General features: G+C 32.5%; 1 protein-coding gene across 2 annotated transcripts in view; it reads right to left on the bottom strand.

The window, feature by feature from the left end:
- Window positions 1–27,264, bottom strand: part of LOC126882331 (cytochrome P450 4C1-like) — a 214,924-nt gene that overhangs the window by 7,609 nt on the left and 180,051 nt on the right. For both annotated transcript variants that reach the window (XM_050647206.1, XM_050647207.1), the window contains one exon: window positions 12,428–12,607. In XM_050647206.1, the coding sequence (XP_050503163.1) occupies window positions 12,428–12,607 (180 nt within the window). The remainder of the gene's footprint in view (window positions 1–12,427; window positions 12,608–27,264) is intronic.

Raw genomic sequence — 27,264 nt, 5'->3', positions numbered from 1 at the left:
CAATATTTCTTTCGTAGTGAGAGTATTATCTATGGTAAACCCTTTTTTTTTAAACCTGTTTGTTGAACTGGCAGATAACTGTCTATTTTATTTGTTAGTCTGTTGGTTATAATTTTAGTAAAGAGTTTGTACATTTGTGAGAGTAATAATTAGGGAGCGGATTTATATGCGATCAATTTTGATGAAATATGCGCATATATATGCAGTAAAAAATTACGAAATATGCGCAAGATATGCACAAAAATTTAAAAAATGCGCATTTCGAGAAACCACAAATTTTCTGTTCTATTATATTCTAGCGGGTTCTTTTATAGGGGGCGGCAATCTTATTTATTATCTTTCAAATAAAATCATTATTTTAAATATATGCAATCTATTCACATTTTTTACAAAAACTGATACCAATAGTTACCTATTTAAAATAAAACAACAATATCACTATATATATCTTCGATTATAATTCACTACAATGTGTTTTCCAAATTTTTTAAGAGGAAACATTTTTTTGATATTTTTATAACTTGAAAAACTCCTTTCAACATCAGTAGAAGTAATTGGGGCGTATTTAAAATAACTTGTTAAAGCCGAATATTCTGCACCAAAATCAATTTCAAAATTTCCATTAATGATTTCGCATAAATATGTCCTCCAAAGTTTTAAAGCCGTTTAAAGACGGGATCTGATCTAAAGCATGAATATTTCAATTCCCGTTAGAAAATCGTAAAACTATGGTGGAACCTCTATATATGGTGTATTCCACGAATATACGACTGTTTTGAATTATTGCGACAACGAATATTTTAGTGTGCAACATAAGAAGTACGAAAGGATTTTGCTCTAATAATGACTCCAATAAACAACAATATAATTTGCAATTTACTTTCGTTCTTCATACTTTGCACAGTAAAATATTCGTTGTCGCGATAATCCAAGAGGGTCGTATATTCGTGGAATGGGGTATACATACTGTGCTATGGTTAAATGTGTAAATTCTCTTAACAATGAGGGATTTAAAAGAATCACCAGAATTGTAGGTACCTGCTAAATATAATAAAAGTAAATAAAATTCGGATTTCCCGGTAAACCATCCTTCAGTCACCTTCATCATTTTAACATCCTACAATCATTTTATAACGGCGCACTATAAATAAGTACTTTTTGTAAAGATCGGGTATTTTCTAAGAAAAAATGAAAAGGCAGTGAATGAGCCGTCTCTCTTCAGGTAGTTTTCGAATTATAACAGCCTGTGCGGGGAAATATTTTGTGTCGAATTAAAATTTTTTTTTTGGACTTAAATGTTTTTAATAGGCACAACATATGCATGTTTTTTAAAAAATATGCAAAATTTAGTAAAGTTCTGAAATATGCGAAATATGCATGCAATATGCATTTAGCATAAAATCCGCTCCCTAGTAATAATATAGATATGTAGTTTTTAAGTATTTTTGTCTCTTTTAAATAACAGTGTTTTAATACTTTCATTTCAATCGTGAGGTATTTCTGCCTTGTGCAGACATCGATTAAATAGGAGTTTTAGTTCCTCTATAATAGCTTGGCTACCTCCCTTAAGAATTTCACCAAGGAAACCCTCTGGACCGGCAGCTTTGTTTTCTTTTATCTGAGATAGGCCAGTCTAGATTTCATGTACGTCTCTATCTGGTAGAATTTAGAAATTGACATATTTATTTAATTTTCTTTTTTAGATTTTCTTTTGTGATATTATCAGGATCTTGTTTTGTGTCATATAATTAGCCATAGAAGGATTTTACTATATTTGTTATTTTTCTTAAATCGTTTTGCTCCTCTCCATTTTTGTTTTTAATAGTCCAAGTAATGAAGCTTAAAATAGGACAAAACCTCGCAATTTTTACAGAATGGATCGATTTGCTTGAAAATTTGAGAATAAGTAGTGGATAGTCCAAGGATCAAAATCTATATGATGCCAAAAGGCGCTTTAACCATGGGGGTGATTGCCACCCCATGTCGGGGGTGAAAATTTTTTATTATATTTTGACCGCAAACGTTGGTAAAAACATTCATTCTAAGCAAAAAATGTTCTATACATTTTTTTGATAAAATTAATAGTTTTCTATTTATTCGCTATCGAAAGTGTTAGTTTTATATTAACAAAATTAATGTTTTTAATCAGTTTTCTGCAAATAACTCAAAAAGTTTTTGTTTTATCAAAACCACTTTGCCTAAAAAATGTACCTTTTGAAAAAATCAACAAAACCGTGTTTTTAAATTTTCCTCAAGACCAATAGTAATCGAGCTATACTTTATTATATGTTAGGTCTTCTTCGGCAAATGCTAAATACTGTAGTTCCAAAGTCAAAAGACGGGAAAACTATGCATTTTTCGAGGATCACTTGTTTAAACTAATTTGAAGTATTTAAAAATATCTATCTTCAGAAATAAAAAAAAGTCTTTAGCTCAAAAATTAGGTGGCTTATAATGAAAAGAATGTCAGACCCTATATTTTTCAGCGAAAAAGTGACTGAAATCAAACCCCTAATCACCACCCTGATTAAAATTAGACATTGTCCTTATTTCATCTTCTTTACTTATGTATTATTAATAGGTTCTAGAAGTTTGACTGGTTTAGAATGATTAGTTTTTAAAAAAATGGAGTCAAAAGCAAATATCGAATTTTTGAAGTTTGGTAAAAAATTCCCTTTTCTTCAGAATAGAAAGATTATCATCAGAGATACAAAAAAATATTTAAATATAAAATTGTAGCCCATTTAATTACCAAGAACAAGGTTTGCAAAAATTTTCTCTACAGTAAAAATTGAGTGAGCTATTGACAATTAAATCTTGTAATAACATGCAAAAATCACCTTTACCAACCCTTTGAAAGTCACCACTTTTTGCGACTGAGGATTTTAAAAGGATTTGGTATTAACAGTCTTATAGATCTTGTAAAAACCTACCAAATTATTTTTAACAAAAAAAAATACCAAGTTTCTTGTAAAAGGTATATATTAAAATACCCTAAATAAGGGTCAAAATACAAAACGTTTAAGGATTAAGGAATCCATCATCAGTGTTTAAAAGCCAAAATTTGCATGCCTGAGCCACCAAAATGTATAGGGTAAAAACCCTTTAAATGTAAATAATAAAGATGTTTTACATATTTATATAAAATTCATCGGATGTAATAGATAAACCTGGATGTTACCCAGGGCAACACAGGACTCTCCCGACGTGGTTGGAACTTTTTTTGGTGAAAACCTCACATATTGGATTTCAATGGCCAACTGACTTGGCTGACTGAATGGCTTGAAATCCAATATGTGAGGTTTTCACCAAAAAAAGTTCCAACCACGTGGGGAGAGTCCTTTGTTGCCCTGGGTAACATCCAGGTTTATCTATTACATCCGATGAATTTTATATAAATATGTAAAACATCTTTATTATTTACATTTAAAGGGTTTTTACCCTATACATTTTGGTGGCTCAGGCATGCAAATTTTGGCTTTTAAACACTGATGATGGATTCCTTAATCCGAAAACGTTTTGTATTTTGACCCTTATTTAGGGTATTTTAATATATACCTTTTACAAGAAACTTGGTATTTTTGTGATTTATGGTATACAGCCAGCTACAGGAAGTTTATTTTCCTCGTGAATTTTTAACAAACTTTCTAAGGTAAAAATTAAAAAGGTTACGGTTAAAAAATCCATATATTTTTTTCAAAAAAAAAGAACTCCAATTGGAAGCATAATAATCTAAGTTAGCTTTGCTTTTAGTTATTGGCCTTATTAATTCTTCTTTATATATGTATTATTAATAGATTTTAAAAGTTTGACTGGCTTAGAATGATTAGTTTTTAAAAAACTAGAGTTAAAACGAATAACGAATTTTTGTAGTTTGGTAAAAAATGCCATTTTCTTCAAAATAGAAAGATTAGCACCAGATATATGAAAAAATGTTTTAATATGAAATTGTAGGTTATTTAATTTCCAAGAACTTGGTTTGAAAAAAAATTTTCTACGGCAAAAATTGAGTGAATGGTAAATGAGTATATATCGAAAAACATTGATTTTTTCTATATAAAACTAACACTTTCGATAGCGAATAAATCGAAAAGTGTTAATTTTATCAAAAAAATGTATAGAACATTTTTTGCTTAGAATGAATGTTTTTATCAACTTCTGCAGTCAAAATATAATAAAAAATTTCCACCCTTAAGATGGGGTGGCAACCGACCCCATGGTAAAAGCGCCTTTTGGCATCATATAGATTTTGATCCTTGAACTATCCACTACTTATTCTCTAATTTTCAAGCAAATCGATCCATTCTGTAAAAATTGCGAGGTGAAATGCTTCGGTTCCTGGACTATAAGTAATACAGTCGAACCCGCTTATTAGAATCCCTGTTATAGGAATATCCCGATTTATGGAATATAAATTCAAGTTCCCGAAACATTTCCATTTACTCCTTAATAAATTTATCTGTTTATTGGTTTATTGGAATAGGATCTAACTAGATAATAACGCTTATTAGCATATTTTGCAGGTCAAAGAATATTTTTTTTTACAATTTACTAAAAATTTAAATTATGTTTGGTATTATGGTTTGTCGTCAACGGCCGGTAGTGCTGGATTAGATATTATTAGTGTAATAAATATTTATTACTTTGTTAGGAATACCAATTCGATCTTTAGCATAGCCGACATGGGTCATAAAATAATTTTTATTTGTCTACACAAAGGCACTGTTGCCTGTTATAAAATTGTTAGAAGCAGTTTAGTTAGAATTCACTCAGAGAGTACCTACTTGTTTGCAAGATGGAATTATGGCTTTGTTAAATTCGAAAAGAAGAGAAAAGAACAAGAATGTAACAATCCATTTCTTGACGCCAATAAAACTTCTATTCAACCAATCGATTAGGATGACCACACGGATTAACAACGAAAAAGCTATAATTACCAATAATTTCTCAAGAAAAAAAAAGTAATTTTGTTATATAGGTATGCATTTTAATAAGAAAATATTTACATATCTACATATTGCATACATTTCATATTAATTATACAGGGTGTCCCAAAAGTAGTGGAACGGTCGAATATTTCGTGAACTAAACATCGGATCGAAAAACTGAAAAATACGTGTTCAATCATTTTCAAAAATCTATCCAATGACACCAAACACCAACCCTCACTACACCCCCTGGAGCTGGGGTGGAGGGTAACTTTAAAATCTCAAATGGAAACCCCTAGTTTTTCTTGCATATTTGGATTCGTTACGTAAAAGTAAGCAACTTTTATTCAAGACATTTTTTTGAACTGTGGATAGATGGCGCTATAATTGAGAAAATCGATTTATCCTGATACCATAGGTAAATTATAGAAACGGTCTAATATCTCGAGAAATACACTTCCAAATGAGAAACCAAAAAAAAAGGTTTTTAATACTTTTCGAAAACCTATCGAATAACACTAAACATGACCCTCCAACCCACCCCCTGGAGGTGGGGTGGGGGTAATTTTAACATCTTAAATAGCAACCCCCACTTTTTATTACAGATTCGGATTCGTCATGAAAAATTAAGCAACATTTATTCAAAACATTTTTTAGAATTGTTGATAGATGGCGCTTTAATTGGAAAAATTCGATTTATTAGCGCCATCTATCAGCAATTTTAAAAAATGTTTCGAATAAATGTTGCTTAATTTTTCATGACGAATTCGAATCTGCAATAAAAAGTGGGGGTTGCTATTTAAGATTTTAAATTTACCCCCACCCCGTCTCGAGGGGGTGGGTTGGAGGGTCATTTTTGGTGTTTATCGATAGGTTTTCGAAAAATATTAAAAACCTGTTTTTTGGTTTCTCATTTGGAAGTGTGTTTCTCGAGATATTAGACCGTTTCTTTAATTTACCTATGGTATCAGGATAAATCGTTTTTCCCAATTATAGCGCCATCTATCCACAGTTCGAAAAAATGTCTTGAATAAAAGTTGCTTACTTTTACGTAAAGAATCCAATTCTGCAAGAAAAACTAAGGGTTTCTATTTGAGATTTTAAAGTTATCCCCCACCCCACCTCCAGGGGGTGTAGTGGGGGTTGGTGTTTGGTGTCATTGGATAGATTTTTGAAAATGATTAAACACGTCGACGCTGTCAAGCCAAAACGGCATAAACGACATTAACTTCATTTTTCAGGAAACACAAAAAACTGATTATTTTTATTTTTACCAATTCTGCGTATCTGCACAGTGATTCAAAAAAATTGGTGATTTTTTTTTTCAAATTTTAATATATTGTGAACATTAATATGGCTGAAAATACTGTCTGAAATAAATTAAAAACTATAAAATGGCGCTTATGTCCAATCAAGATATAACATTGGTGAATATGCCAAACTTACCTCTGGCGTTTGTGTCGATCGCATCGTTGTAAGGTTAGTCAATATGGCGCTTAAAAGGGATATATGCCATTAATGAAAAAAGAAACGAAAATCAAAAATTGTCGTTTATGCCAACAAGAAAAGTGATGAAATTACGAAGATTTTGGATAGGGTTTATTTTTTATTAATCAAAAATACATTCTAAGTTAAAAACAAAACCTTAAATTCTTTAAACATGTTTTGGTGCTAGGATGAAATACTTAAAAGTAAATATGAAATACTTAAAAGTGGATATCTAATAATAAGTAGTGGATTCTAATTCATAATCACTGTCAATATTTGGTTCAACATCCGTATTGATTTGATTGCTTGTATTTTCCTTATTTTGATCACTACTTATACCGGCATCCAAACCATTATCTGCTGCTAAGTTGAAACATGATGTGAGATCGTGACTAAATATTTCTTCTTCTACTGCAACGTCTGGTGGTTCCTCAAAGATGATAATGTCATTGCTAAAAGCTTCTGCAATGTTGGCATTATAAATGTCATAAACCTCTAAGGCAAATAGGGGGATTATTGTCAGTCAGTATATCATTTTGTACTGATTCGGTATATGTTTTATTTTCATTTAGTAAGGCCATTATTTTTTTACTTCTGCTACTCATGTGCAACAAAAAAATGGCATAAACGCCAAAAATCGATCGCCATTTTTAGCTATATAAAATTGATTTGAACTTTATGCTGTAATACAAAATGAATTGTTCATCACACTAGTACAAAGTTACAATAGAATATTTTAAAATAAACTTTTTATTTGCGCAATTTTTAAATAAGAAACCTGCTTAAGAATACCATTGAGGAATGGCACTTGTGTCAACCACGATGTAAATATGTGGTTTTGGCATAAACGCCTCATAGTTTTTAAAGAAACTCAGTGTGTTTACGTTTCAAAAATCAATAAAAATTGAAAATATTGCAAAGGTAGATAATACCATGTTACTTATCCATAAAAATTGTAAAAATACATACCTTTACTATTATTACTGGACCGAAATGTACACAATGATAATCTTACGGGCACTGGCGATTATGTCAATCGGTGTTCACGTCGGTGTTCACGTGCGTGACTAGACTGGCGTTTATAAAAATTTTAAACCTATATTACACCTATTTCACTTTTTCTGCGGTTATTCCGCGTTGACTGTCTGGTGCAGAAATTAAAATCCTATTTTTTAGTGCAGCTAACTAAAAAGTGGTCATTTTGGCGTTTATGCCGTTTTGGCTTGGCAGCGTCGACGTATTTTTCAGTTTTTCGATCCGATGTTTAGTTCGCGAAATATTCGACCGTTCCACTACTTTTGGGACACCCTATATAATGTATTCATTCACATACATGTAATGTAATTTGGTATTTAACACATACATAGATAAGTACTAGTTACACTACTGTATTATTGACGTAAAAAGACCTAAAACCATTTACATACACTAAATATGTAGGTACATATAATATGATATACATATTGGCATAGTATGTAGTAAAACTACATATTGGTATAGTATGTAAAACTACACATTGGCACAGTATGTAAATAATATTATTACGTATATTCGGTAACACTTATTTCGACTAGCCACCAATGATCGGTTATTAGAATATCCCGGTTATAAGAATATTTTTGCCTTGCACAAAGGCTATTCCAATAAGCGGGTTCGACTGTATTATGTCATTTGCTACTTTAGGGTTTAGTCATTTTATTCCGCGAAACCGCTCTATTACTATCTCTACTTCTGTTTCATTATATTTTCTGATATCTTCCCCTACCTTTCTTTTAATGGTTTTGTTTAATTCTTTATATTCTGTGATAATATTCCTATTTAAACTTGACAAAGTTTTCTTAAGCAATATTTATATTTTCATTTTTATTGGTATCGTTTCCAAGCCTTCCATGAAATCACCCTAAACGACTATCCCCAATCTGTAAGTAGTTTCTGAATATTCTCAATAATAATGATGGCAAAATATTGCCTATCATATTAGGAAAAATCTTTTTTACCGACGAATGTTGATTTTACCTATCGGGGTACACAAATTCTCAAAATATAAGGATGTGGAATGCAGATAAAAAATCATTATTTTATTGAAACGTCTCTATACAGGGTATTTCATTAATAATTGTCCATAATATAGTAACTGGAGAAACCTTAGCACAAAATACGAAGATTTTACCTAAAACACTTGGTGTGTAGTTATTAATAAAAAATAAATAAAATGTGGTTCCTTACTGAGTTACAGGGTGTTTTATCTAAAAATTTAAAAACTATTTTTGCTCAGCATTTTAAAACCATTCGACGTATTCTTTTCATAATTGGCTTAAAGTGCGACTACTATACACCCTACTAAATTATGATAAACAAACGTTTCTAGCTACTACCAGAAGCGTACGACAGGGGATAGTGAACGGTTGACCCCTCTCAAATTCTACGCAACTGGAGGAATTACTATTTTAGTGCCATTTTTGGATTCTCCAATACTTTCTACGAAAATAATGAACTCTTTTTAGTAACGATAAAGTCATTAGTTTTCGAGATATTTGAAGTTAAATATGAAACGGCACAGATATTTTGATTAATTTATGATATGATTCATATTAGTCCTGTCGCCAGGGGGGTACAATGGCCTCTTTAATTCAGATGGACTTACCCAACTTTTTTTTTATATATTTTGACCCGCAAAATACGAATTTTTTGGGTAACAGTTGATCCGGATGTCGATAAGATTGTTATAGACAAAGAACTTGAGGAATTACATAACAGTGATTTCCCGCAAAACAAAACATCTTTTTGTATTTTTTGGGTCAATCTAGGCAATCTCTGACAAGTTTTTTCGCAAGATGCATAGTTTTCGAGATAACCGCGGTTGAACTTTCAAAAAATCGAAAAATTGCAATTTTTGAACCCGAAGAACTTTTGATTAAAAAATAAAGTAGCAATTCTGCTTACAGCATTTGAAAGTTTAAGTCAAATTATATCGGTTTTGAAAACTGTGCATTCTACGAAAAAACTTGTAGGAATATTTTTTGCTTAAAATGACCCAAAAAATACAAAAAGATGTTTTGTTTTGCAAGAAATCGCTGTTATGTAATTCCTCAAGTTCTTTATCTGTAACAATCTTATCGACATCCGGATCAACTGTTACCCAAAAAATTCGTATTCTACGGGTCAAGATATATAAAAAAAACTTGGGTAAGTCCATCTGAATTAAGGAGGCCGTTGTACCCCCCTTGGCGACAGGACTATATGATTAAAATTTAAAAATTATTTATACCCATTACTTTAAAACTATTTGGCGTATCCCTATCATACTTGGTAGAAAGTGTAGGTACTGTACACCCTACTAAATTAAGATAAATAAACGTTTCTAGCTACCACCAAAGGCGTACGACAGGGGTTAGTGGCTGGTTGACCCTTCCCAAATTCTACGGCACTGACGAAATTGCTATTTTCGTGTATTTTTTTGATTTTCCAATACTTTTTATGTAAATAATATACTCTTCAGCCGTAAGGATAATCCGTTTTCGAGATATTTGAAATTAAAATGAAGCGACACAATATACATTAATCAAAATAAGCGTGTCGTTTCATTTTTAATTTCAATGATCTCGAAAACTAATGACTTTATCGTTACGAATGAAGAGTATATTATTTTCATAGAAAGTATTGGAGAATCTAAAAATTAAACTAAAATAGCAATTCCGCCATTGGCGTAGAATTTGGAAAGGGTCAACCATTCACTTTTCCCCATCGTACGCCTCTGGTAATAGCCAGAAACGTTTGTTTAACATAATTTAGTAGTCTGTATAGTACCTATACTTCCTGCCAAGTATGAAAAGGCTACGTTGAATAGTTTTAAAATACTGAGCAAAAATAGTTTTTAAATTTTTAGATAAAACACCCTGTAACTCAGTAAGGGACCACATTTTATTTAAGTGTTTTAGGTTAAATCTTCGTATTTTGTGCTAAGGTTTCTCCAGTTACTATATGGACAATTATTAATGAAACACCCTGTATACACAGAAAGTTGGAGTTTGGGCTATAAGCAAGCGACATGTTGTAGGACCCATATTTATTGTTCGAGGGGCTTTTAAATGCTGAAAGATACCGCCAAGAAATTATAACTCCATTTATAAATCAATTGATGGATGATGAATTGATAGAAAGATAATATTGTCAGCAAGACGGTGGTCGAATTCATACAACCCTACAAAATCTGAAATTTATTATGGACGTTTTTGACCATAGGGTCTTAACTTTAAATACGCCTATTATATTTCCCTCTCGGTCCTGTGATTTGACTCACAGCGATTTCTTTCGGTGGCCACGTGTAAAAAAATCGATTTTTAAAACTCCTGCAGCTGATTTGGAAGATCTTAGACAAAGAGTAGAAAATCATAGTGAAGAATTAAATAATACTCCGTGTTATATGCTCAATGAGAAGAAGAGTTACGTTATGTAGAAACGTTGGTTAGGGACATATAACTTTGATTTTTTTATTATGGTTACCTATAGTTTTTTACCCATAATTAGTCTCATGAGCCACTCTCTCAAACTACTTCTTAAGATAATTCTTAATAGAATCAAGCAGAAATGTGAAGAGACAATGGGAAACAAACAATTCGGTTTCAGAGAAGGATTGGGAACAAGGGAAGCTTTGTTCTCAATGTTAACATTACTTCAACGATCATGGGAAGTACAGAAACCAATTTACGTCTGCTTTATAGATTTTGAGAAGGCGTTTGATAGAGTTCAACATGATAGGTTGTTTGAATATCTAGAAATGATTGGAATAGATGATAAAGATCTGAGACTTTTACAACATCTATATTGGATTCAAGAAGCTTCTATTCTGGTAGACGGCAAAGAAACAGACAAAATTTGCATTCAAAGAGGTGTCAGACAGGGTTGTGTGTTATCCCCAACTTTGTTTAACGTATACTCAGAAATAATTTTTAATGAAGCCTTGGAAGGACAATGTGGAGTTCGAATCGGGGGAGAAACTATTAACAACATCAGATATGCAGACGACACCGCGATCATGGCTGAAAATATCGAAGATCTTCAATTCCTTATTGATCGAGTCACTAGAGAATGCTCCAATAACGGACTTAACATAAATGCAACAAAGACAAAGTTACTTGTGGTTAGTAAACAAGACGTCGGCCCTATGCAACTAATTGTCAGTGATGAATCAATAACAAAAGTTAACCATTTTAAATACCTAGGATGTTGGATAAACGAGACACTAAATCCGGATAAAGAAATTAAAACTCGTATAGAAATTGCAAGAGGAGCATTTATGAAACTTAGATCTATTCTGAGCAACTCTCAGCTGAATTTACAACTAAGAATCAAGTTCCTAAAATGTTATGTGTATCCTGTATTACTACATGGATGTGAAACCTGGATCATGAAGGTTAACATGATCAACAAATTAGAAGCCTTTGAGATGTGGTCGTATCGTAGAATGCTCAGACTATCTTGGGTTCAACGCATTTCAAACAGAGAAGTCTTAAACAGAGTAGGTCAAGGCGAAGGTGACTTAATGAAGATGATAAAAAAGAGAACACTTGAATATCTGGGGCATATAATGAGAGGTAGCAGATACAGGATGCTGCAGTTAATACTCAATGGAAAGATCGACGGAAAAAGAGGAATTGGTCGAAAGAAATATTCATGGCTCCGAAACCTTCGTCAATGGACTGGCTTATCAGCAGATCAATTGTTACATGCCGCACAAGATCGAGAACGATATCGGCAAATTGTTATGGAACTAAAAATTTGGGCACGGTACTTAAAAAAGAAGAAGATAGTTTTTTAAATTTTTTTGATTTTTGATTAAAGTTCTGTGTTAAAGGTTTTGACTGATTTTTTTATGTTTAACCATGTTAGTCAAAATTAATTGATAAACCAATGATACAAATTCAGATTAAGACACAACATCCGTATTTTTTTTTCTGAGATAGTTTTGATTAAAATAATTACATATTGTGGATCGCTCATTACTCTCTTACCTATACAATTCCTTGGTCCATGAGAAAATGGTATATATGCACATAGGGGTCTTTTCTCGATATTTTCGGGTAAAAACCGATCTGGATCAAATTTAAGCGGATCAGGCCAGTATGTAGGATTTCTGTGAATAAATACGATACCCATAATTGCCGAGCTTCCTTTTGGAAATAAGACATCACCTAGAACAATAGTATCAGTAAAAATCATATAATTATTGTTTTAGAAACCATCAAAATCAAAAACTTCTTATTTATATGGTATCTTAGATGCAGCTTCTTCTTCCTCCTATTCTTCTTTTTGTATAGACATGACTCTTTCTGTTTTTTCAATGTGCCTCTAGTAAGTTATCGTTCCATCGTTTTCGTGGTCTTCCCACTAATAGCCTTACTATTGGGGAACCGTCTCTCGCTGTTCTAACTACCCTATTTGTTGTCATTCGGCTTATGTGGTCATTCCATTCTATTCTTCTGTTTCTTACCAAGTTATTAATGTTATCCACCTTGCACCTCCGTCATATATCTGTACTTCTAGCTCTGTCCCATAGAGTCTTACCATCGAATTTTCGAAAGATTTTCATCTCCGCTGTTTCGAACAATCTTTTTGTCCTCTCTGTGTCGGGTCGCGTTTCTGCCGTGTATGTCATTATTGGTCTGATGACTCTTTTGTAAATTCTGCCTTTCATTTCTTTTCCGATATTTTTATTTCTCCATATTGTGTCATTCAGGCAAACCTGCGACTCTGTTTGCTCTATTCACTTGATCTTCCCCTTCTGTTTCAAGCCTCCCGTAGCTAGATAGTGTGATGCCTAGGTATTTAAACTTCATCACTTGTTCTATTATTTGACCTTCCAGCTCCAATTTACAACTTATTGGATCTGCTGTTATAACCATGTGTTTTGTCTTTTTTGAGAAATTAACATGTTAAATTTTCTGGCGATTATATTAAATTGGTGCAGCATACATTGTAAATCATCTTCACTTTGAGAGATTAGTATTGCATCGTCTACATAGCAGATTATTTTAAGTTGTTTTTCTCCCATTTGGTATCCTTTTTTAGTTCTTACTTCTTTTATTATTTCGTCCAGGATCAGGTTGAACAATAAAGTACTCAAGGAATACCCCTGTCTTATTCCATTGTCGTCTTCAATTGGGTCAGTTAGTTCATCTTCCACTTTTACTTTTATTGTGTTGTTCTGATAGATGTTTTTGATCGTTTTAATTATTCCTAGCGGTATGTACCTCTCTCCAGTATAACAAATGGATAATGTCCTTTAATGTGACCCTGCCAAATGCTTTCTTAAGGTCCACGAAACATAAATATGCCGGTTTGTTGTATTGCAACTTGTCTTATTATAAATATAGCGTCAGTGCATGACCTTCCCCATGACCTTCCCGTAGATGCAGCGGCCCGAAAAATTCGTTAGATAAGTCCTTCACTTCTTCTTCCCTGAATTTCTCCTTGAATAACAAATTACAGCACGTAATACCTTTAGCTACGCATATTACTCAGGTACTGAAGCTTTCTGGGTTTTATGGTTTCTATTATTTGTGTAGTGTAATGAGTTCTTGTCATGACTTTATTGTTTGTTACATGACCAATCCATTATATCATTTTCAGGATTCTTCTGTATACGCATAGTTTGTATTCTTCGAGTTACTTAATAATTGTAGCGTAGGCCAAGATCAGCGCCTACATTCCACATAATTGTGTATAAAGTATAATAATATATAGTACCTGGTTAACCTAATTCTTAAATTCATTCCTTTGTATTAATGACCTACCTCAGTTTGTTAAAATTTAAACATGTTTTTTCTATGCATACCCTAATTTCTTTGGAATATTGCTGTGATTGATTATGGTGCCAAGATAGTTTGTAATTTTCTATTGTTTAACAGTTTTTCCATTAACTCTTAATACTCTAGACGCCAGCTAGTTACCGTGGCCTTTTCAATTCCGATAAGCAAATTCAATTATTGCTTATATATTTTGGCTGTTGATTACGAATTTCGAGGGTGGATTTAGATCCTAGTGGCCAAAAAATTGTTATTAGCAATAAATTGTTTATAAATTGTTTAAAAGGCTTTAACTTGTAAACAAAAGGAGATACAAGAAAATACATACCTTAATAAAAAAAAACAAAGAAAATGGCGTTTAGTAAACTTAATCCAAAAATTAGGACTCAAGATATTGTAAAATTAGTGAATAATGTAAATTGCAAAATAAGTATTTTTAAAAGCTTTCTGGATCGTAACATGGCTCCTACGAATGCAAATTAATGAGCTTTACAAAGTCTTATTTTAAAGCTTAACACTAGAGGCACCAGAGCGGTCATTTTGACTGCTTTCTATTTTTGACCCTCTGTATTACTTATTCCTAGTTGTTTTAGAAAGTTGGTAATTCAGGACTTTTCCTAGATCTATTTGAGGATTATAATTCCTCCTTTACAGGTACTTAGTGTAATTACTTTTTGAGATGTGTTAATATATACCTAGAAGCACCAGGGCGGTCATTTTGACTGCTTTCTATTTTGGACCCTCTGTATTACTACTTATTCATAGTTATTATAGAAACTTAATAATTTAGGACTTTGCTACATCTATTTAAGGATTACATTTACAGATAGATACTTAGTGAACCTAATTACTTTTTGAATATATTGATGTCTACCTAGAAAAAATGAGGTCCTTCTTACGGAGGAAAAGTACCAAATCAGAGCGATGATCAACAGATAAATTTGCACTTGCGTCGGCAATATGGAACCTATTTACAGATAATTGTATATTTTGCTATACCTACAACTAACTAAAATATTATATCCATCGACGAACAGCTTTTTCCCACAAAGGCAAGATGTCACTTCACCCAGTAGGTACATGGCGTATTAACCCGATAATTATGGAATCAAATTCTGGCTTACAGCTAATGCCTAGTCCAAATATTTATTGCGCGGATTTCCTTACCTATGGAAAGATTTACCAGACAATCAACTTCTAGGGGAACATGTAATTAGACGTCTAATGGGCCCATTTATGAATAAAGGAAGAAATGTCACGACACATAAAAAGAATTACGAAAGAAGGCTACCAGCAGTACTGGAACAATAAACCGAGCAAGAAAGGACATTTCTCCGTCAAAAGAAAAAAACGAAAAGATGGAATTGTACAAATTAAAAATTTTCATACACGAAGACTTGAGCTAACCAGGGAAACCAGGTGTACCAGAGAAAAATGATCAAAAATCTTCTAGCGCTGAGTCCTCTATACTCAAATAATATTAAACTAGGCATAGATAAAAAGAAGAAACCTGAAGCCATTACCTACTACAACCACACAAAATACGGAGTAGACGTTGTAGATCAGATGGCCGTACAGTGTTCAACCAACTCAGCTTCGAGAAGATGGCCGTTGCAGACTTTTTTTTAATATCTTAGATATGGTAGGAATAAATGCTTGGATTCTATATAAGGAAGTTACTGGTTGTCAAATATCTAGGCAAACTTTGCTATTTCAGTTAGCACAAGAATTGCGACAAGATCATGTGACTAAGAGCAGGACAACATAAACAGATAAAAATTAGAGATACAACACCTCAATCAAATAATAAACGTAGACAGTGACAAAAGCTACAGTATCTCGGACATGTGAGAAGTATGGCATCCTGCGACTCATAATGCAAGGAGAGGTAGATGGCAGAAGAAGCATCGGAAGAAGACGAATTTCATGGCTGAGGAACCTGAGAGAATGGTTTGGATGCAGCTCAAAACAAATATTTAGAGTTACTGACCCAAAAATTAAAATAGCTATGATGATAGCCAACGTCCGTAGCGGAGAAGAAGAAGTGGAAAACAGGGAACTGCAACAAAAATAAAATATGTGAAATTTGTCATATACCTATGTAAAAGTTTTGTGTGTAGGTCTTGTAAATTGTGCTTAAATAATTAATTAAATAATTTATTTAAATTAACTAAATATGCCTTTTAATAGTTGGTATTAATTCATAATTCAAAATTCTAATAGCCGTCATCTTGACCGCTCCGGTGCTTCTAGGTATGTAAAAATGTTGGTGCTTCTAGTGTTTTCATAAACATTCAAAAAAAGTTTTTTAAATTACTTTATCTTAATTTGTTTTAAAGTTATACCCATTTGAAATCATAATTTTTTTAAAACATTTGTACATGCATTTTTTATAAAGATTTTAAGCAAATTTGAGCAACAATCATTTATACTTTAATTACAAGTAATAATAGATTAATCCAAAAGGAACATTTTGGGCTTAGCAAAATGTTCGTAGATTTATGTTTGGGCCAGGTATTATAGATATGGGATCCTGCAGAAAGGAACCAAACCACAAATATGTATTTTTCCTACTAACAGTTTCATAGGTTGTAAAATACCCCGTAGAAACTTGTGCAGAAAAGAACCAAGACACATACGATATATACTGTCCTCCATCCATGTGGGCTGGTTCCTTTATGCAAATTCACTTAAGTTATTTTGCAGAAGGGAACCAAGCTACAAAAGTGGATTTTTTTTAAACAACTGTTTTCTTGAATTCACCGGACTTCTAGAACAAATTATTAAATCCCAATAATTTCATATTAACATTTTTTTAGATTATACTCCTGATTACGTACCTAACTCAATAATGGAAAATCTCTCTCTCTTGGACCATCACTCCTAGTGGAGTATTGGGCGCATCTGCGTTTCTTGGCCGATAGTGTAAGACGGCTGGTGGCCAGCTCAGCGCGTCTTCTTGTGTTTATTCTCTGGTTAATCTGCGCAAATGCGCAAATTAAAATGCGTAAATCTTAAAAGCAAAAATAATTTTTTCAAGAAGATGCCAGAAGGAACAACCAGTAGTTCGCTCAGAGGTGGCAGATGACGTAAGATATAATCTTATAAGCCTAGAACAAGATAGTGTAAAAATATTGTATCAAAACAGACTAAACGAGAAACTTAAAAACATAACTTTCAATAACATCGAGGACCACTACAATTACATTAAAGAAAGTGTTCACTCTGCAGCAAAAGAAGCCCTTGGATATTACGAAAAGAAAAACAAAAATACTCCATACTGGTGGGATGAAGAAATAGACACAGCGATAAAACAAAAGAAACAAAAGTATAAACAATATTTAAGTGCAAAAACAGATACCAATTGGTCTAATTACAAAAACCAACAAGCTAAGGTGAGACAAATGATAAGACAGAAAAAAAATGAATCCTGGGATCAAAACTGTCAAAAAATAAATACGTACATAGGAGGAACCAGAAGTACACAAAGCTGGAAACTTATTAAATCTCTTAGGACCAACGACAAGAAAAAAGATTTAATCTCACCAATTTCGTTAGAAGCATGGGACATGTACTTCAGTAAACTGTTACAAGAAGATCGAGTAGAATTCAAAATAAAAGATAATAACCAAAACATACGCGTTGAAGCATCTCCTATAAGAATCACGAAAAAGGAAGTAAAGGATATTTGTACTTCACTCAAAAACAAAAAAGCACCCGGACCTGGCAATATACCCTCAGAACTAATAAAAAATGGAACTGAAAAACTATATGAGCACCTGACAATACTCTTTCAAAACTGCATAAACAAAGTAGAGGTTCCAGCCGAATTTAAAACCTCTACCATTTCAACTTTACATAAAAAAGGAAACAAACAAAATTGCGATAATTACCGTGGAATAGCAGTTACTAGTACCATTAGTTAAATCTATGGGAAAATGATCAAAAATAGAATAGAAAGAGAATACACTGATATGGAGGCAGAAGAACAGGCAGGTTTTAGAGCTGGTAGATCGACCATAGACCACCTTTTTTGTATCACTCAACTTATAGAAAAAAAGGTTGCCGTAAATCAAGAAGTCCACTTTTTGTTTGTTGATCTAAAAAAGGCCTACGATAGCATCCCCCAAAATAAGTTATGGAACACTCTAAGACAAACGAACATCAACTCAAATCTCAGAACAGCAGTGAAAAAAAATATATGATACCGCCAACGCCAAAGTTAAGATAGGAACGAATGTTTCCAAAGGTTTCGTAGTAGACAAAGGACTGAAGCAGGGATGCTGCCTATCGCCGACACTTTTCAAAATATATCTGGAACAAGCATTGAAACTTTGGAAGCGGAAATGCAGCGGCAAGGGTATACAATTAAATAATAACAACCTGTACACTCTATGTTTTGCTGATGATCAAATTGTGATTGCTAACGAATATGACGATCTGGAATACATGACTCGAAAATTAATCGAAGAATACAAAAAATGGGGATTAGAAGTTAACATAGATAAAACAATGTACATGAACATCGGTGGCAACGAGCAGAGTCTAATTTTAAATGACGGACAACACATTAAGTACAACAATAAATATTCTTATTTAGGAGTAGAAATCACGGACGACGGCAAATCAGATCAGGCTATAAAAAAACGAAACATTCAAGGTAGAAGGGCCATATCGCAACTAAATAGTATTATTTGGGATCGACATATATCCAAAAAAAAATAAACATCGAATATACAACACTATTATAAAGAGCATAGTAATGTATGGAAGTGACGTGTGGCAATTAAAGACAACTACTGAAAGAACACTACAAGCCACGGAGATGGATTACTGGAGACGTGCCGCAGGAAAATCAAAACTCGAAAAAGTTAATAACCAACGTATACGAGAGATTATGGGAGTCACACATACGATTGTCGAAGATATAAGAGTACAACAATTAAAGTGGTATGGACATGTGCAGAGAATGCCAGAACACCGTCTGCCCAAACAGATTCTAGATTGGTCACCAAATGGAAAAAGAAAAAGAGGTCGACCCAGAAAGAGCTGGAGAGAAGGAATAGACAGAGAGATCCGAGAGAGAGGTTTAGACGAAGACCTTTGGGAAGATAGAGATGCATGGAGATATATATATATATATATATATATATATATATATATATATATATAATCTGCGTACCAGTTCCTTCCATTCTCCTCTGTTTCTTGCTTTGTTTTTCACTTCCCCCCAACTTAAGCCGATTCTGTTGTGTTCTCTGGTTACTGTTTTCTTCCAAGTATTATCTGGTCGTCCCCTCTTCCTTGTACCCTCAGGTTGATATTCGAGTGCTTGTCTTGTGATGTTACTAGGATCTTTTCTTAACGTATGGCCGATCCATTTCCATTTCTTCTGTGTGATTGTTGCTATTATACTGGTTTGTTTCGTTCGTTTTCATAGTTCTTCATTTGTTATTATATTAGGCCAGTAAATTTTTAGTATCTTTCTTAAGCACCTATTTACAAAAGTCTGTAGCCTCTTTGTTGTGCTTTCGTCGTGCTTCCAAGTTTCTGCTCCGTAGAGTAATATGCTTTTTACACATGTATTGAATATATTGATTTTTGTTGACTCTGTTATTTCACTTGTTTGCCAGATTTTATTTAACGCATTAAAGGCGAATTGTGCCTTCTTTTATTCTTACTTGTATGTCTTTCATGCATCCTCCTTTTCTTTCCATGATTGATCCCAAATAAGTGACTTTCTCTACTCTTCAATTTCTTTGTCTTTTATTTTTATTTTGTTAATTTGCGGGTTATCATTTTTGAAGATTTTTGTCTTCTCTGTATTTATCCGGAGACCAATCATATCAGAGTACTGTGTTAGCTTATCGACTTTTGTTTGCATGTGAGTTCTGTGTTCTGTTAACAGGCAGACGTCGTCAGCAAATTCAAGATCTTCAAGCTGATTAAAGAGGTTCCATCTAATACCTGTCCGATCATCCGTTACTTTCCTCATAATCCAGTCTACCAAGATAAGGAACAAAGTAGGAGATAAGATACAACCTTGTTTAACACCGCTTTCAATAGCTATTTCTTCTGTGATTGCCCCCTCGTGTTCTAGTCTAGCTTTATACCCATCATAAAACAGTTTGATCAGGTTAATAATTTTTGTTGGTAGACCATACTGTCTTAAAATTTTCCACATTTGTTCCCTATTGACTCGGTCGAAAGCCTTTTCAAAGTCGATAAAACTTAAATTTATGTCTTTCTGCCATTCATTAGCTTGTTCTAGGATGGTTCTTAAGGTGCATATGTGATCTATAATTAGAGCGTTTAGCACGAAAGCCTGCTTGGTTACTTCTCAGTTTCTTGTCCAATTCTTCTTTCATTCTTTCGAGCAGAATTTTTGTTAGCACCTTGGATGAGGCGCTTAATAGAGTTATTGCACGCCAATTTTTACAGTTACTCAGATCTCCCTTCTTTGGTATTTTTATTATCAGTCCCTCTTTCCATTCTTGTGGCAGTTCTTCGTTGGCCCATATTTTATTTAAAAGTATAAAATGTAGCATATCTATGGCTTGTTCGGTGTCTGCTTTTATCAGGTCGATAGGTAAATTATCTGTTCCTGCGGATTTGCCATTCTTTAATAATTTAAGTGCGTTGGCAATTTCCTCTCTTGTAATTACCCCAGTGTTAACCTCTAATTCTTGTATTTCAATTTGCTCATCCAATTCTTGGGTTCGGTCATGTTTGGCGTATATTTCTTCAAAGTATTCTCTCCATAAAAAATAAAAAATGAATAACCATTTTCAATTCTGGTGGGATATGCTATATGCCATTAGAGTAAAAACTTAGTCTTTTGCTAGCAGTTGCCGCTAGGGCATCTATGCCATTTCGTTCGTTGCAATTCGGGACTGCACGCTGGGGTTTGTTTTGGTTGGATCAGGGAGAGCAGCATATGTGCCTCCTGATGAGAGACTAATAAGTTTCGAAACCGGTAGAGGTGCTTGCAGCACTCTCTGATTGGACTGGAATATGGTTCGGCTGTATTTTCGTTTTGCAACGAAATTGAAAATGGTTATTCATTTTTTATTTACATTTACTCTGTGTGGAGTATGAAGGGAACCAGTCTCGTTGGAACTTTACCGCGCTGAGCAGATGGGACGTGAATTGTAAATTGTAGAATTCCCTCATCTTCCTTAGTCTCAGCATCCGTATGGCTTGCAAATTGTAGAAGCCTCGGAGGTGTAACCAGAGAAGTTTCCCATTGTTTTCATTCTGGTGGGATATGCTATATGCCATTAGAGTGAAAACTTAGTCTTATTCTCTCCATCTTTGATTTATTTCTTTCTCAGATTTAATTAATTTTCCTTTTTTATCTTTTATTTCTCTCACACTTCTTGCTCGATTGCCTGTTAGGTTTCGTATAATCGTGTATTGTGTTCGTAGATCATTATCTTGTGCTGCTTTCTCTGCTGATTTTAGCATTTCGTTTATGTAATTCCTTTTATCGTTTCTGCATGCCTTTTTCACTTCTATGTTTTTTGCTTTGTATTTTCTTTCAAGGATCTCTTCTTCCCTTGTTCCTTCTTTTTGCAATATGTCTTTCTTGATTTTCTTTCTTTCTTCTATAAGCTGTAACGTGTCTTTAGATATCCATTTTTTATTTTCACTTCTTTTCAACCCGATTGTTTCGTCTGCTGTCTTCATCCTGACCTCTTTGAAGTTTTCCCATATTTCTTCCACAGATTCTCCATTACAGTGGTGTATATTTCGGTTTACTTTAAGTCTGTCGGTGAATATTTTCCTTGTTTATTCTTGCTTTAGGGTTTCTACATTGAATCTTTTTCTTCTGGTAATCTTGCGATTATTTTCTCTGGCTAGTTTCATCTTTAATTGGGACCTGATAAGCATGTGGTCCGAATCCACATCTGCACCCCTTAAGGCCCTGACATCTTGTAGCCAGCTTCTCCATTTTGATTCAATTAGTATATGGTCGATTTGGTTCTTATATCTACCACCCGGTGATTTCCAAGTTTCTTTGTGGATCTGCTTATATTTAAAAATACTGCTACCTATAATAAGCTCATTCTGTTCACAGAATTTAACTAATCGATTTCCGTTGTTATTTTTCCTTCCTAGACCTTCTTTTCCCATCACATGTTCATATCCTATATTATCATTGCCAATCTTGGCATTGAAATCTCCAATTATCATTTTTATATCTCGTTTATACTGGAAAATTTGGCAGAAAGGAACCAAGCCACAGAAGTGGATTTTTTAAACAACTGTTTCCTTGAATTCACGGGAATTCCAGATCTTAAAATCGAACAAATTATTAAATCCCAGTAATTTCATATTAACATTTTTTTATATTATACACCTGATTATGAAACTCAATAATGGAAAATAAATGTTTGTTAACTTTGAATTCACTTAAGTTGTTGTGCAGAAGGGAGCCAAGCCACAAAAGTGGATTTCTTTTTTAAAACAACTGTTTTCTTGAATCAAGCAATATGTATTAAATCAAATCTAATGCATATATTGAAGATTTTAATGTTAAACCATGATTATTTTTAATAGAGAATTTTAAATTTTATCCTAAAATTTTTGGCTAATATCTCAGTTTGAACAAAGTGTGGTTTGGATCCTTCCTGCAGAATCCCGTCCTATTAATAGTGCCATCTGAGGCGTAAATTCGGCTCACAGCGAAAAGTTTTGCGCGCGAAACTCTCGATACAAATTGTAATTTTTATATATAGTGGAGTCAATGAAGGTGGATATGAGTTATTACCTCAGATTTCGTTGAACCTCTATCGATTTTCATAAAAATTGGTGAGTGGTTAAAGGATATCTCAAGGAACAAAGGTGACATAGTGCCAACTTGCGCTTTTTGCATTTTAGAGGTGAAATACACCCCTTTTTTTAAAATTATTTTTTAGATTTATGAAATTGCAGTCACTGTAAGTTTTCACTTCCTATTTTGTTGAACCTTCATCGATTTTCATGAAAATCGGTAAATAGTTAGAGGATACCTCAAGCAATAAAAGATATATAGCATCAACTTGAGCTTTTGCATTTTAGGGGTGTAATACACCCCTACTTTTTAAATTGTAAAAAATGCAGATTTCCGCATTATGGCGCAAGTAATCTCGTTTAATTAAGAAAAATTAATATTTTTTTTATATTTAGGTGCATGAATTACATTTTTTTTTTAATTTTTCAAACCTTATAGCAACCAAAAATCCGAAAATTATCAAGTCGAAAATCACGAAAACCTTATTTTTCTATATTTCTGAAAGTGTAGTCACTGAATGTTTTCACCCACGATTTCTTTGAACCTTCATCGATTTTCATGAAAATTGTTGATTAGTTAGAGGATACTTCAAAAAACAAAAGTGATATGGCACCAAGTTGCGCTTTCTGCATTTTAGGGGTGAAATCCACCTTTTTTTTTAATGATAAAAATGCAGATTTCAGCATTCTGGCTCAAGCAATCTCGTTTAATTAAGTAAAATAAATATTTTTTTACATTTATGTGCATGATTTATAATTTTTATTAATTTTTTAAACCTTATAGCAACCAAAAATCAGAAAATTAGCAAATCGACAATCACGAAAAAAATTAATCTTTTATATTTCCAAAAAGGCAGTCACTGAAGGTTTTCACCCCTGATTTCGTTGAACCTCCATCAATTTTCATGAAAATTGGTAAGTAGTTAGAGGATACCTCAAGAAACAAAAACGATGTGGTACTAACTTGCGCTTTTATCCTGGGGGTGGATGTTACCCCTTCTCATGGGTGAACACTATTTTATTAAAAATAACCCCATAATTAGATAGAGGTGTAAATTCTAAGCAAACTTTCTTTTATCAAGTTTATAAATTTTTTATTTAAATAATATTTCATAATGTAATAAAATATTATTGGTACAGTAAAACCTGACAATAACGGCCACTAAAAATAGAAAACAATTGGCCGTTATAGAAATGTGGCCGCTAATGCTAGGTTTCCTTTTCCACAAATATATAAAATATAATTGAAAATTTGTATATTATAGTAATTAAAGCAAATCTAATTAAATATAATTCTACAAACAAACGGAACATACTAAAACTAAATTCAATTTACTACAATATAAAACAATATCTATACGAAAAAACAACTACAAGAAAAACAGAATTTTTGTTTGTTTTACATTTTTTAGATAAACGAAACGTACTAAAACTAATTTAATATAGGTAATACATAATATAAAACAACATACTATAGCTACTACGAAAAATACGCTTATCACTAAAGTATCGTCGTGGTTCCATGCTATATTCAACAAAACCAACTTGGTAGGGCCTTTAATAATTAGATATCGCAAATCACTTTGGCTGATTTTGTCTGCATATATATTATGTTTGAGGAATCCCTTTTTTTGTGAGACTGGATATAGGACATTTCTCAAGTATGAATTCACATTCATGGTATATCGTTGCTATACAGGGATAATAATCTGTGCAATGTTATGGTACAGGCTACGTTAAATATGAAGTAAATGTGGAAGATATACACTGGTTATTCATTTCAATTTAATTTGATTGTTTTTTAATCGTTTACAATATTTAAAATAATTAAAGACATACAGTTAGGGATTTCAAAGATAAATTCAGTTCTCACTGGCAGGGTGGGAAATAATAAAGTGCCATACAATAGCATTTCATTACGATACTCATTACAGGCATTACAGGCTGCTCCGTTTGAGAAAACTCATACTCTCAAACTTTGAGAAAACACTCATTCAGTTTCGACCAACCCTGTATTAGCTAATATTAAACGTTTTGCTAGATTAATAATTTTTAACAATAATAGATTATATTAAAAATCACTTGAACATAAATTGATTTTCTGATGTCAAATCACTACAATTATATAGGGGGTGAGTATTTTTAAACTACTTCGTATAACATCACAGAACCTGATATTTTAAGAAATAAAACATAGAGGAGAATCCAAGAATGTAAAAATATACAGGGTGTTCCATTAAACAAAAGATAATTTTGTTTCACCCTGTCAATATGGGTGGCCATGTATATTTGGAAATGTATTTAAATTCTGATATTATCTATGCCCCAATCTCACCTAAATAAACTTTTTTCGTATCTCTTACAACAAACGACTAATTGGACTTCCCACAACCTGTATACATACAAAATCTCCGCTATAAAATTTTTTCAAAGAAAATATTATTGGTTTTTTTAAAATAACTCCGTTAAATTTTGAAATATGAGATTTATCCAAAAACCATTACAAATCTATGTAAAAGTTCTATAACACTGTATTAAAGATAATGTTCTAAATCCTTTATTTTTTTTAATACAAGGTGAAATGGCCCCTGTTACATGGTTCTCGCAGTAAAATTTAGGTTTTAAATGTTTCCATCTCGGATATTTTTTGTCGTAAAAAAATATTAAAAAAAGAAAAAGCTTAAATAAAGTTAAAACTAAAATTTTTTTCTGTACCATTTTTTAAGTATATCGAGTATTTTTGGAGTTATTATCAAAAGAAAATGAAATTCACGAAAATTTGAAAAATTTTAATTTTTTTTAATCGTATTTTTTTTTCAAAAATATGCATTCTAAACCAGTCAAAATTGTTGAAGTTATTACTCATGTTAAAATAAATAAAATTTTAAATGAGTTACTATAAATTTTAATTTTTGTGGAAATGACGTATGTTTCATTTTTCATTCTTCCCTAAAAAATCTGAAAGGGTCCTCTTATTTCCATCATAACTTGCTTAATTTTGATGCTATCGACTTCTTATATAGCTTTTTGATAGTTACCTTTATGTTCTTTATTAAAATGTTCATTATCTATATTTAACAAAGTGCATCGTTTTCCTGTTATTTAAGCTTGAATACTAAGATTTGAGTACTCGCGGAAAAAAAAAATATACATTTAATTGCATATAACTCACTTTGCATATGTAATAAAGGATTTTTCGAATAAGAATCTTATTTATTTTTATATTATCTTCGATTTTGGTAATAACAACTTTTTTGAAAAAACTTATGGTTTTTGAGTTATTTATGAAAAACTGCTTTAAAACATGGATTTTTTTCAGGAAAAATCAAAGCTTTTGATCTTTAATAACTCAAAAACTATTGATTTATTGAAATAACTTTAGATTACAAATTTTACTTATAATTTATCCCTCTATCGATTAGTGGTATTATTTTTAATAAAATAATTTCCACCCCCGAGAAGGGGTGGCATCCCCCTAGGGTAAAAGTGCAAGTTGGCACCATGTCACCTTTGTTTCTTGAGGTATCCTCTACATACTTACCAATTTTCATGAAAATCGATGTAGGTTCAACGAAATCGGAGGTGAAAACCTTCATTGACTCCACTATTTTTGAAGATCCTAATATAATGTTATCATATAGCTCTTACAATTAAACGATCACAGTACCTAGTATCACCTTTCATTCTGTTTAATTTTTTTTAGATTTTTTGTTCTAAATCAGAAAAAAACATGAAAAACTAAGATTTCAGAACTAAAGAAGTTGTTCTGATTTATTAATATTTTTCTACAAACATTTTCTTTCATGTACATGTATATCGAGATATACAGGAAATCTCAGTCCTTTTACATCTGCATAAGTTTTTAGAGCAGTTTTTACAGTTACATGGTGGTATTAAGTCTGTTTTTGGAGACATTAAATTTAAAAAATTTTGGGGATTCCGACCCTCATTATCTATATGATGTCCATATAAAAGTGGATCGAGTTCTTTTGCATCGTCATCAAGGCACGTCAATTGCATGTACAAATTTGCAAAATGCTAGTTTTATATGCAATGATGATACTGCAAAAGAACTTGATCCACTTTCATATGGTTATCATATTATAGATAATGTGATTATGAAGCCTTATGTAAAATTTGCTCTAAAACCTCTCTAAGATTTGGTTTTAAACAAAGAGGAGTAAACTAACTAAAAAGACAGATTCACACCCTAAAAAGTCACTAGAAATATCACCAAAGACATCTTCTTTTTTAGTTAATCATGTCGG

The sequence above is a fragment of the Diabrotica virgifera genome, chromosome 3 (genome assembly GCF_917563875.1).
Source record: "Diabrotica virgifera virgifera chromosome 3, PGI_DIABVI_V3a".
Classification (NCBI taxonomy): Eukaryota; Metazoa; Arthropoda; class Insecta; order Coleoptera; family Chrysomelidae; genus Diabrotica; species Diabrotica virgifera.
The sequence above is the reverse complement of the archived record's forward strand: the minus strand, read 5'-3'. Positions and strand labels throughout refer to the sequence as shown.